Source organism: Nannospalax galili, unplaced genomic scaffold, assembly GCF_000622305.1.
Source record: "Nannospalax galili isolate Female #2095 unplaced genomic scaffold, S.galili_v1.0 scaffold217, whole genome shotgun sequence".
In the NCBI taxonomy this organism is placed as follows: domain Eukaryota; kingdom Metazoa; phylum Chordata; class Mammalia; order Rodentia; family Spalacidae; genus Nannospalax; species Nannospalax galili.
This window is the reverse complement of record NW_008340643.1, coordinates 3,534,818-3,548,347: the sequence shown is the minus strand read 5'-3', so window position 1 is coordinate 3,548,347 and position 13,530 is coordinate 3,534,818. Positions and strand designations below refer to the sequence as shown.

The 13,530-nt window shown below is 35.0% G+C and overlaps 1 protein-coding gene across 1 annotated transcript in view; it reads right to left on the bottom strand.

Moving 5' to 3' along the window:
• Nucleotides 1–13,530, bottom strand: part of Cnksr2 (connector enhancer of kinase suppressor of Ras 2) — a 229,516-nt gene that overhangs the window by 173,513 nt on the left and 42,473 nt on the right. Inside the window, exon 2 of the mRNA XM_029564782.1 lies at nucleotides 6,046–6,209. Within this exon, the coding sequence (XP_029420642.1) occupies nucleotides 6,046–6,209 (164 nt within the window). The remainder of the gene's footprint in view (nucleotides 1–6,045; nucleotides 6,210–13,530) is intronic.

The window sequence follows — 13,530 nt, the reverse complement described above, 5'->3', positions numbered from 1 at the left end:
AACTATAGACATTTTAGTTTTGGTTTTATTGTTACAGTTAATATTTTTATTTTCCATTAAGAATGATAAATGATACTATCATAACTTAAAATAGTCAATGAGCCTTTAAGTCATGAACATCTTTCTGGAAGAACACTGTACAAATAATACATCTAATGTTCAATGAATACAGTGCATTAATGAAAACATGACTAAATCATCTCTGATTTTGTTAACTGTTATAACATTTATTTTCCATAAGGACTAAATTCAAGACAAGGGAGACAAAAACATAGCACAGCTTAAAAGAAACAGAAGGAATTTGGTAATTTTTCTTTCTACCCTAAAAACAGAAATTTGATAGTCAATAAAAAAGAAATTATAGTTCTCTGAGAGTTTTATTAAGATATTATCTTAATGACATCTACATGCTGAGTAGTGCACAGAAAACGAAAGAAAAGAACCCTTTGAATTAGATGAAAAGATGTTCCTTCTAGGAGCCCATTGTTAATTGGAGGACCATAGAAACTAAGTAAAAAATTATTTTTTAAAAAAGAATTATTATGTGCAGACTGGAGAGATGGCTCAGCAGCTGGGAGCACTGATTACTCTTGCAGAAGACCTGGGTTCAATTCCCAGCACCCACATGACAGCTAACAACCATCTATAATTCCAGTTCCAGGGGATCTGACACACCTTTCTTCAGTGGGTACTTTATGACATGGGTGCACTTATATGCAGGCAATACACTTACACATAAAATAAAAATAATAAATAAAATATAAAATAAAAATAAAATAAATATTTTTAAAACGAATTAGCAATAGAGGGCCAGGAACTCAAATGGTCACAAATGGCCAAAATACAGATAATAAGAGTTTGAAGGGTGTGGGTCCTTGAACAGGAGTCCTATATTAAAATCCATCCACCCAAGGCTCAGGGATCATTGCAGAAGAGGGGGCGGAAAGGTTGTAAGAGCCAGAGAGGAGGTGCATGACCATATGGAAACAGTCTTACAGGTTCCTGGGACTCTTCTCATATGAACCTACAGCGATGGTGTCAGCATACAGAAGACCCATGCAAACTTAAGTAGACAAAAACCCAGCACAGAACTACAGAAATGAACAGCAGACCCCAATTTTACTCAGAGAATTATTGGCAGCTGATTACTGCTGGGTGAGAATGAGCTGATCTTAAAGGGAAGGACTCTAGATAGACTGACTAGATCATAGTGGATGAGCTTTCATTGAGGGACATCTGGAGACACTACCTTTACACAATAGGCCTTAACACAAATGACAGAAGGTGTGAACTCCAATGAGGGGTGTATGGGAGAGTGCCAAAGGGGAAGGGGATATAAAGATAATTTTCTGTATGAAATAGAAAACACCTTATATGCATGTATGAAATTCTCAATAAAGTTTTTTTAAAAGAAAAATTTAAAAAAGAATTATAATGTGACATAACTTGTATGTGGCCTTTATTCTCATGATTTCTGACATAACACCAGCCATATCAATATTTTCATTTCCCTGGGGCACCCCATTCTCTTTCATTCTTGGATGAAATACCATACTAGGAATCAAAATTAAGGCACTTTACTGTCTGGCTCCACTTTTCATTTAAAGCTGAATTTTCTGGTATTGGTTCTCATTTATTTCAAAATAGCTTAGCATTTAACAAATCATCTTCTAATGTACGCTCTTCACTCATTGTGTGTACTTCACCTGTTTGGGATGCCTTTCTCTTGCTTCCACCACATATATATAAATATAATGTTCATTCTCCTTCGGGTTGGTTACATTTCGCCTCCTAGGCAATATGCAGCCATTCAGCTTAGTAAAAACCAGTTAACATCTTCGTATTCTCGAAATATTTACTATATAATCTATTAGTCATCATAGTATTAAGATTATTTGATTACCATTGTCCTCAAATATGATTATCAAGGGGGCAAGAACCAAAACATTCACAGCTGACGAAGTGCCAAGTCAGATTAAAGAATCATATTAAATTATTCTTTAAACTGTATTCAATTATCTATATGATTTTATTAGTCATTTAAAAATAGGTGAAACCATGATGGAGGGGTTAGACAGTGTGAGAGATAAATAATGCCTAGTTAGTTTTAAAAACCAGAGGGAATCATATTAGTCCAACAACCTACTGACAAATTATACATACAGATCAAGAAATATATGTCTAGGTAAGGTTTATCTGAGAACAATTGATCTTTGCCCAAGATTTACCTACATGGCACACAGTAATTAAAAGTACCAGACTGGTGGAACTAACCTTCTTGGATGTTTAACAGACATACTTTGAGGCCTATACTAATTTGGTCAGAGGGACATAAAGAACAGTTTTTGCTCCTTGCCCTCCTAAGTCGACTACTTCCAGGGCACTAGGAGCATCAACTAAAATGTCCCATAATTGTGGTGGGTCACCTGTCCTCTTGATCAAATACGCCATAGAGACCCCACCAGATGGACTTAAATGAGTGTCTAGTCTACAAAGAGGAGGGTCAACACAGAGAAATCACTTCCTCCATGCTTCCAAGCGAAGCCAACCATGGTCAAGCAGGACCTTTGACTGATCTTCACATAGGTGGAACTGGTAAAAGAAAGGAGCCAGGGGCTCCTCCCAAGCCCATGTGTCCCCCGAGGAACAGATCCTCAAACAGCCTTATGAGTAAAAATAAATTGGTTTACCTGGGCCAACTGTATGGCCTTAAGGAAAGTATAACCCAAAAGCAAAGTATAACCAAATATTAAAGGGGCCTATATAATTTTTAAGAGTCCATATGTATAGCTAAAGGCTACATAACAAGCAACAGTGCCAGATCGAAGATACCTTCTTTGAGTTGTTGGCCAGGGTGGCCCAAGGGACTCCCAGATAGTAACCCATCATAGAACTGGGAAAATGAACAACAGACTCAAATCTTATCTAAAGGAATATTGACAATTGATTGCTGCTAGATGAGGAACAGCTGACCTTCCTAAAACAAAGACCTCTAGATAGGCTGACTAGATTCACCAGATGGGCAAGTAGTGGGGAACACCTGGGGGTGCCGACAATGCAGCAGACAGTACCAGGAATATCAGAGTATAAGGTCTCTAGTGGGGGGGAGGGAGGCTATGGGAGGGTACCATCTGGGAAGTGGCTGTATAGTTGAATAAGATGGTTTGGGATATTCTGTGTGATACACACACACACACACACAAAAAAAAAATCAACAAATTAAAAAAATGTATTACATTTGAAGAAGCATAAAAAATTGCTTCATGTTAATTAGTACAGATGATAAACATTACCACTGAAATCTACCTGATGATAATGACTTTATAGACCTACACAGGTGCCAAGGATCTGAGTGCAACCAATTATGGCTAGTAATATTCAGATACATACAGATTAGACACACATGCACCAACATCTCTGCATTAGTAGCCAAAACAATGAGTCTTTCTGTAAGAAACAGTATATTTTAAAATGAAATAGAGATCTTTTTTAAAGGTTAAAAACTCATTCAATTTTATGTCTTACATGGCTTATACTGAGTTCAATATTGTATAACTGTATTAATTCAACAGTGAACCTAAAAATTTTATAGCCACTTTTGAAAGAGATGTATCTTTGCTCTGGAAACTGTTATTGAGCATTTTAAACTGTAATGGTATGCTTCTTCTAAAAAATAATATTAAAAATATAGGAAACAGCATATTTTAAAATGAAATGGAGATCTTCTTTAAAGGGTAAAAACTCATTCAATTTTATGTCTTACAGGGTTTATTCTGAGTTCAATATTGTATAACTGTATTAATTCAGCTGTGAACCTAAAAATTTACAGCCACTTTTGAAAGAGATGTATCTTTGCTCTGGAGTGTGTTACTGAATATGTTAAAGCTGTAATGAAGTGGTTCTTCTAATCATATGGATATTAAATTTAAAAACAAATTAAAAAAATAACAATTCTTCAAAGCATAAAAATTTGCTCCTTAATAATTAGTAGATGTGAAAAACGTTACCACTGAAATATACCAGATGGCTTTATATCCATGCTCAGATACCCAGGAGCTCAGAAAGTAACCGACTATGACTAGTAATAATCAGATATATAGAGATTAGAAATGCATGTGCAAACATCTTAGTGTTAATTGCATTAAAAATGAATTTTTCTGTATGAAACTGAAATAATGAAATGGAGATCTTTTTAAAGTTTAAAACATCATTTAATTTTATGTCCTAAAGGGTTTATACTGAGTACAATATTGTATATCCGTATTAACTCAACTGTAAACCTAAAAATTTACAGCCAATTTTGAAAGAGATGCATCTTAGCTCTGGAAATTGTTGTTGAATATATCAATGCTGTTGTAATGAAATGCTTCTTCTAATTATGTGGTTATTAAATCAATACTTTAAAAAAGATATTTTGTACGAAATGCACAAAAATTGAATAAAATATATCAAAAAATAGCTACTGTTTACTGAGTGTGTAATATGTACCAGACTTTATTTGTTTTTTATTTTGTTTTGAGCCAGGGTCTCACTATGTAGTCCAGGCTAATGTGAAACTCACTCACTATGTAGACAAGGACTGCTTCTGCTTCGTGAGTTCCAGGATTAAAGTCATGTGCCACCATACCTGACCCCTACAAGGACATGGTAGTAATTTCTGCTTTAAACAAACAAACAAAACTAAGGCTACAGGAATGATTTTTTTCATAAGTATCAGTAGTTAACTGACCCAAAATTCAAATTCAGGTTATAATGTTACATAAATCACATTTTTCTCTGTATGGCTGCAGTTCCATCTTGTTACAAATAATTGAAAGATGGTGCGGGAGAGATGCTCAGTTGCTAAGAGCATTGACTGTTCCTGCAGAAGACCCCGGTTTGAATCCCAGCACCCACGTGGTGGCTAATAACAGTCCACAACTCCAGTTCCAGGGGAGCCGATGCCCTCTTTTGTCCTCCAAGGGCACTGCATGACATGGGTGCACTAATGCACATGCAGGCATAACAGTCATACACATAAAATAAAAATAAATAGGGGCTGGAGAGATGACTCAGCGGTTAAGAGCACTGATTGCTCTTGCAGAGGACCCGGGTTCAATTCCCAGTACCTACCTGGTGGCTATGAACCATCCTATACTCCAGTTCCAGGAAAATCTGAAGCCCTCTTCTGACTGCCGTGGCATTGCATGACACGGGTGCACTCACACACATGCAGGCAATACACTCATACACATAAAATAAAAATAATAAATAAAATATAGAAAAATAAATAAAAATAAATAAATATATTTAAAAAATAATTGAAAGAGTTTAAAACCATTCAGGTTAGTGTAACCTTACTTCACCTCGAAAAGAAATCTATTTTCATCTCAGAATAGCTAATGGGTTACATAACCTTGCAGGTGGCTTATCTTGACATTGGTTTTTCTTGTCTGATTATCCATTGCTCTTTTTTTAAAATTTTTGATAGAATATTTTCTATTTTCACACAATATAGTTTGATGGTATTAAGAGCCCCTCCCCTATTCACCTTCCTCCCACTGTCCCTGCTCAATTTAATGTACTCTTTACAGTTTGATTTATGTCCCCAAATGTCCTTAGTGTGGGTTCATCCACTGAGCACAATATTTTATTTTCACTGTCTGTATATGGAAATGACATGAAAATAATTTATTTTAAAACTTTTTTCTAAAATAAGATTACTTAATATTTCATATTTTAGAAGACTTGGACTTCAGAACTGCTTATATATAATTATGTATTTAAAAATTCCCTGTAAAAACTTGCCTTGGTTAAGCTATAATGTGTTTTTCACATGATTAAATTTTACATAACTAGTTTAGCTGAAAGCCTCTTTGTCATTTAGCAGTGATATAACAAATTCAAGGAATTATGGAAACAGTACATTTAATCAGTTAAAAACTAAAATTTTCTTCCTACTTGCATTTTGACTATTGAAAGAAGAGAAAAAAAAGAAAGAAAAGAATAAAAGGAGAACAAAGAAGTTAAAAGAGATATCTTTTTCCACCACTTTCATTTCCTTACCAGGGCACACAGAAGGTCAACTGCCTCCAAGATCAGTTCCTGATGGCCAATGCGACTGACGCCCAGATCTTCTAGCTCCTGATGTGTAATGCGTAACAGCTGGTCTCCACTGATCTTCTCCCTCTCAAAGTTCTTAATATACTGCTGCAAACAGTCATCAAGACCTACAAAACAAAAGTATGAAAGGACAAGATAGGAAAAACCATTTGAGTCAATCCAATTAGCAGTTGAATGGAAAGCAAGCAAAAAGATCCTACCATGTCACAACTTAAATCCACTTTGACTTTACACCAGTCCAATTATCCGTTTGTTCTCAATCTATATGTGGGCTGTAGTAAAGTTCTACTTATTCATAGTCCTTATGGTAAGGTTCCTATTTGAATTTTCCTCAGTAAAAATTGAAAACCTTTACCTCTTTTCTCAGTTCTGTTTGCAGACAAGTTATCAGAATGATGAACAGAAACAAGTTCCCTTGCTTTCAGAGTTATCTGCATCTTACTCGTCTTTCTTCTTTAACGCCATTCTAGAAGGACAGTTACCCTTCTTCCTACATAAGGTTAAGTAATCTGTCTTCCTGTATTCCAGGCACCTATCTTCTATCACTTCAGCACTACTTCGATAATTATAAAACTAAATACTCCGATTCAATGAATTCCTTGTCTCGTTCTAAATTCAAAAGTCTGCTGTTAAAAACTTAAAATAAAACCCCTTTTCCATTTCCTTGATCATGTATTTTTCATTTGTCATTCTTTGCAAACCCAAAGCACTTACTTTTTTTTTTAATCCTGCAATGAACTCCCTAATACTTATCATTTAAACTTTAACGAAATTCAGAAGTATATATTCCCATTAGCTTTCATGCTCTTGGAAATATATTTTTCAACATTACCCAGGGCAATTTATATGTGATTATTTAGGGTACAGATTGTGCTATCTTCAATCACCTATAAAGTACCCTGGCCCAAATGGTGAACTGGAATTAATCAAATTAGCACAAACTAAATGGCACTGATTATGTTAAATAGGGAGAAAAGAGTCCACAATGGGCTATGTTCTCAGAGAAATTATGAAAGAATAGAAATCATAAGCAAGTAGAGAAATAAGTGATAGGCTTAAAACAGATATACTAAAAGGAACAAAGCGATATCCCATAGCAGGTATATTACATAGCTTCAAGAGAGGAAAAGTGTTAGTCCTAAAACTAGGTTGGTGTGCTGGATAGCTTTAGTGTCAACTTGACCCACCTGGGTTGAGGGAGCCTCAATTGGGGAATTGCCTTCTTTGGACTGGCCTGTGGCCATGTCCATGGGGCATCTTTTTGATTGTTCAGTGATGTGGAAGGGCCCAGCCCATTGTGGGTGGTGCCACCCCGGGAAGGTGGCCTATGTTACATAAGAAAGCAGGCTGAGCAGGGGCCAGGGGAACAAGCCAGTAAGCAGTGTTCCTCCATGGCCTGTGCTCCAGCTCCTGCCTCCAAGTTTCTGCCCTGAGTTCCTACCTTGGGCTCCCCGATGAACTGTGACCCGGGAGATGTAAGATAAATAAACCCTTTCCTCCTCAAGTTGGTAGTGGTCAGAGTGTTTTGTTACAGCAATGAAGAAACAAACTAGGACAATTGGTTCCTGATAACATCTAGTACTAGGCCAGATGTGCCCTTAATATATTTTCAAACTTCTTTGAAATCACTTGAGTTGCTTTGGGATCTCTCAATGTTGCTTTTCTTTCATTCTCTGCTACTCTGCATATTAGTAAGGGTTAAAATTATTTCACTGGACACAGCCACATGAAGGTCACCAGTGACATTCACAAATGCTATTGTCACCATGATACTGTAACCCAGCACTGGATGAGTTGAAAAGGTTTCAAAGCAGTTAAACTATACAAAAGAGCAGTAAGAGGATGCCTGGAAAATATGGGCTGTTTGGTTTTCTTTCTATAAGATTTAGAAACTTAAAAATTTTTAATTGTAGACATGAATCATTTATCTCTATTTTAAAGAGGAAACAAAGGGAAGATGTGTGCAAATGCTGGTAAAATATGACTGTAAGAAGATGAGGAACTCCCATCTAAGCACTTTAAGACTATTGCACAAATCTATATGAAGGTTCGCTGGAAAACTGTAAAGCAAAATATATCATATACACTGGTATGATTATCAATATATGGTAAATATTTAAATAGCAAGTACTAATTACAGGGTTTTAGTGTCAGGGAGCAAAAAAGACTTTCATTTGAAAGAGAAACCTCTGAGGGCGTCAATAATGGGAAATGAAGAAACTACATGTCACATACAGCCCTGAACACATAATGGAAGTATAAATATGACACAGACCTTAGGGAACGTACTACTTAAAGGCTGAGGTAGGTACACAAAAGGATCATTACAATTGGATGTATTAAGGAAGGTGGTGATGGAAGTAAAAGTATAAATGGATAGGATGTTCTAGGAAAAGTACATAGGGTCAAAGATATAATGGGCCAGAACACCTGAGAGATGGCTACAGGAAACTGCATCTAAGACTAAGAACAAAATGGATCAGAAAGGAACAAGGTAATAAGGTATTCAGGACAGACAAGTATTAAATGCAGCACAGTATCCCACGAATGCAAGAAGTGAAGCTATTCTGAATTTCACAATTAGGAGATCATCGATTTTTATCGCAAACAGCATCAGAATAATAAAACGGATTGCAGATAGTGAAGAGGATGAGGAATAATTGAAAAATGAGAAAAGTAAAGGACCTGTAGGTAGAATTTTCCTTCAGGAGATTAAACAGTATTGGTGAGGATGGGGAGTAGATAGGGAGGTATCAAATAAGGTCAAAGGGAATATTGTTACAGCAATTTTAGATCTGAAGATATTAAAACAGGAAGATTAAATAACTCCCTTAATGTACAAAGTAACTGGCTATAAAATAAGGATTAAAACTTAGTTTCTGGGGATAGGAAGTCTAATCTGTTCTGACTATACCACACTACTTGAAGACTAAAATAATGTACAATAGAGTAGATTAATTCTTGCAAAAAAGAACAGCATTAATGGAAATAGTAAAATACAGCTATTAATATGAAGAAATAATATTTGCTAATAAAATTGTATTCTTTCATACCCAGGTGGGAAAAAATTATTTAAAACTACCAAGGACCAAATTCCACATTAGCATACATTGATGCAATGAACCCAGTACAGAGTATCAGATAATCGCTCATTCTGAAGCTGCCTTCGAATGAGTCAAAGGGAAAACACTTTCTGTAGTCTATAGACAATACTGAAACCAATACAATGCATGCTAGCCAGACAAACTCCTATTGTGCTCAATGCCATTGTTCACTTACCCTTCTGAATGCAAATAGCTGCTATAACAAGTAACATAATTTGTTTTCACAAGGATTCTCAAGAAAACCAAATAAATGGACTGGAGAAATGGGTCCGTGGTTAAGAGCACTCCCTGCTCTTGCAGAGGACCTAGGTTCAATTCCCAGCACCCACTTGGCAGCTGACCTCTGTGGGCATTGTATTACATGAGTGCAGTTACATAAATGCAGTCCATACACTCATACATATAAAATAGAAATAATAAATAAAATATTTAAAAAGAAAACCAAATAAAATAGAAAAAAGTACAATTTTCTTCTAAGGCCTATACTCAATTACTTTGTCCTAATTTAGTTTAGAAAAAGGCTAAACTTTCAATAATTTTTTTATTATTTCTAAATGGAAGAACTGATGTCGAGTAACAATAATACCAGTTGTGTGTGTGTGTGTGTGTGTGTGTGTGTTCACTGTGTATCAAACACTATACTAAGCACTTTACAAATATTATCTCATTTAACTCTTAAAATACGTTTATGAATTACATATCCTTATCTTGATTTTACAGAAAAAATTGGAATCTAAAGTTTCTATACTTTATGAATGGTAAGGAAAATCCAAAAGCCAGGTGTATTTGACTTCAAATTCCAGCATTTAAACACTATACCAATTAAGTATGGAAGAAATGAGGAAAAGATTGTATACAAACCTCCAGAAAAAATATTTGGATTATACCAAATTCACTAATATCAAAATTATTTTTCCACTGAAAAGTTTAAAGACCTAAAACTGTTCAAATTATGAATTATATCAAAACCAATTTTAATGATGTAATTTGCTTATATAAAATTTAGTATGACAATGCAAATTGAAAGTAGTTAAGGAAAACATGGTTAGTCATATAATGCAAGCCCCAAATAACAATAATACAATGTATACCAATGAAAAACACAGATTCATTTAATTGTATTAAGTGCTATAATGTAGATTATAAACTAGGAGTGAACTTTGTTATGGAGATGTGATTAGATATAGCTTAAAATATTCATTAGGCAAATCAGGTCAGTCTCTCATTTAAGGCTATCAATTTTTGACCCTTAACTCAGCAAAATAATTACTTGAGGATATATACATCATGTCATACATCTGACCATAATGGGTTAGCATGTAGAAAAATGTTTGTTAAAAGATGTTTATGTTTAAAACATGTTTATGTTTAAAGATGTTATGCTTAAAGATGCTATAATATATCAGAGAATATAATTCCATATAACAGAGCATGAAATTCCAAAGAGGAAATAGATAGTAAAAGGAACAGGTGCATAAAATCTTTTGGACATAAGATAATGAAATTTCACACAAAAACTCTTATTCTCATACTTTTAAAACAACATAATATCACAGGTAAAAAAGAAAAATACATAATTTGTACTTCCTCAAAATTAGCGACTTTTATGTAGCAAAGAATTACATTAGTACAGAGGAAAGAGAACTCACAGGGGAGAAAACACTTAGAAATCATTTCTCTAACAAGACATTAGTTTCCAGAATATATAACCAATACCAAACTCAATGACAAAAATTTGATTAAAATGTGCAAATAACTTAAGATATTTCTCCAAAGGTTATTTACAGATAGACAATAAACACATGAAAATAATGTCCAGTATAACAAATCATTGGAAGAATGACACTAAGGCCATGGTGATATATTACCTCACACACTCAGTTTGGCAACTATCAAAACAAATGAAAACAAAGTTGGTATATAGAGTATTGAAAGCCTCTATACACTTTGTAAGAATATTAATGGTGCAGCCACTCTAGAAAATGGTTTTACAGTTCTTAAAAAATAGAATTATAGTAGAACCTAGCAATTCAAATTTCTGGCTACATACTCAAAAGAACTGATAGCAGACAACTGAAAAGATAAATGTACCCCTATATTCTATAGCAACAGTATTTACAAAAGGCGAAAGGTCTATGCAACCCAAGTACACACAGATGTATGATGAATGTGCTGGATAGCTTTAGCGGCAACTTGACACACCTGGGTTGAGGAAGCCACAATTGGGGAATTGCCTCTACTGGACTGGCCTGTGGCTGTGTCTGAGGGGCATCTTCTTGATGAGTGATGTGGGAGGGCCCAGCCCACTGTGGGTGGTGCCACCCCTGGGCAGGTGGGTCTATGTAGCATAAGAAAGCAGGCTGAGCAGGGGCCAGGGGAGCAAGCCAGTAAGCAGCATTCCTCCGTGGCCTGTGCTCCAGATCCTGCCTCCAGGTTCCTGCCCTGAGTTCCTACCTTGGGCTCCCTGATGAACTGCGACCTGGGAGATGTAAGACAAATAAACCCTTTCCTCCCCAAGTTGGTATTGGTCAGAGTATTTTGTCACAGCAATGAAGAAACAAACCAGGACAATGAATAAAGAAAATATGGTATATTAACAGAAATATTTTTATTCAAAGTTAAAAAGAAAGGAAGCAATTAGAAATAGTAATTCATGGATGAACCTTGAAATTTTACTATGTGAAATAAGATAGTCACAAAAGACAAATTATTATACATATGTGAGGAGTCTAGATTAGTAAAATTCATAGAAACAAAGTCCAATAGGGATTGTCAGGAGCAGAGGAGGACATGTTTTAAGATGTCCTCTTTCTTTGTGTTGTTTGCTTCCAAGATTAAAAGCCATGAAATAAAGTATTATATTTGCTTTACCTGAGGTATCAGGATCAATATGTAATATTATATAACTAAATTAGTTGCCAGATGTTTAGTCTATTGCACAAAAAAGCTATTTTTAAAGCCTGATTTTTTCCCTAAAGTTTGTAAAATATCCTTAAAATAATTCTAATTATGCAAAACAATATGAGTTTTCCATCGTTCTTAAATTTTATGCATATACAAAACATCTGGAGATCTGAGTAAACCATATATTCATATTCATTTGTCTGGGGTGGGGTCAGAGATTTTACATTTCTAATGCTCTGAAGTACCAACGTTTCCGGATTTTTTTCAAATAAGTGCTCTCATTATCAAAAAGAAAATTAATCACTGCTAATATAATACTCAGACATAATTATGCTTATGTTTATAAATATCTCACTATTCAATTATGGACTTATCGGTCCTAATTAAAAGATATATAATGATACAAAGGAATCAACACAGCCGGGCTTGGTGGCACAAGCCTTTAATTCCAGCACTTGACAGGCAGAGGCAGTGATACTAATCATAATATCTCCCTCAAGGGATTTTTGTATTAAAATAAATGCTTAAAACTGGATATATTAGCCGGGCATGGTGACACACACCTTTAATCCCAGCACCCGAGAGGCAGAGGCAGGTGGAGCTATGTGAGTTCGAGGCCAGCCTGGTCTACATAGTGAGTTCCAGACCTGCTGGGGCTACAGGGAGACCCTGTCTCAAAAATACAAGGAAAAAAATCAACAAATATCATAGATGTATATACTACAAAAAACCCACATTTTTCATGTTGTAAACTAGACAAATTATGTAGAGAAAAAGCTATTGAAACCTAATTGTAATTATGCTTATTTGAATAAACCCCCAAATTGCATGTTTTAAGGATAGATATTTTAAAAACTTCCTAATTTTCCAAAAAGTAAAATCTAAGGAAAATTCACCAGTCTGAATGAGCAACAATTAGTCTCATCCTTCACAATATTGTTACAATCAAATTTAAATTGAATTGGAAGTGGAAGTTTTTCAAAAATAGGGAAGAAACCACAAACAATACAAATTAATGTTCCTTATCATCAAACACTTCTGAAAAAGCTCCACAAATATGAGTCTTCTAATATTTCCTATAATTCCTCTCTGCTCAGTAAAATTCTCCTTCATTATGACAGCATTCTGTTGCAATCAATGACCACCAGACAATCAAACTTGAAAGATGTCATTGGTAATTACTGCTTTCCTGGTAGACTCCAAATTCCTACAAGTGGGTCAGAATGAAAATTACCAGATAATCAGAAGGGAAGGAGTAAACAGTCTGAAGAAGATACATGTAAATCAAAAGGGGCACAATGGCAGAGCCTTAGGTAATGCTGTACTTGCTGTACTGAGGTAACAGTCCAACAGATGCACATTTAAATATCATTTAAATATATATATCATTTAAATATTTAATATCATTTAAATATCATTA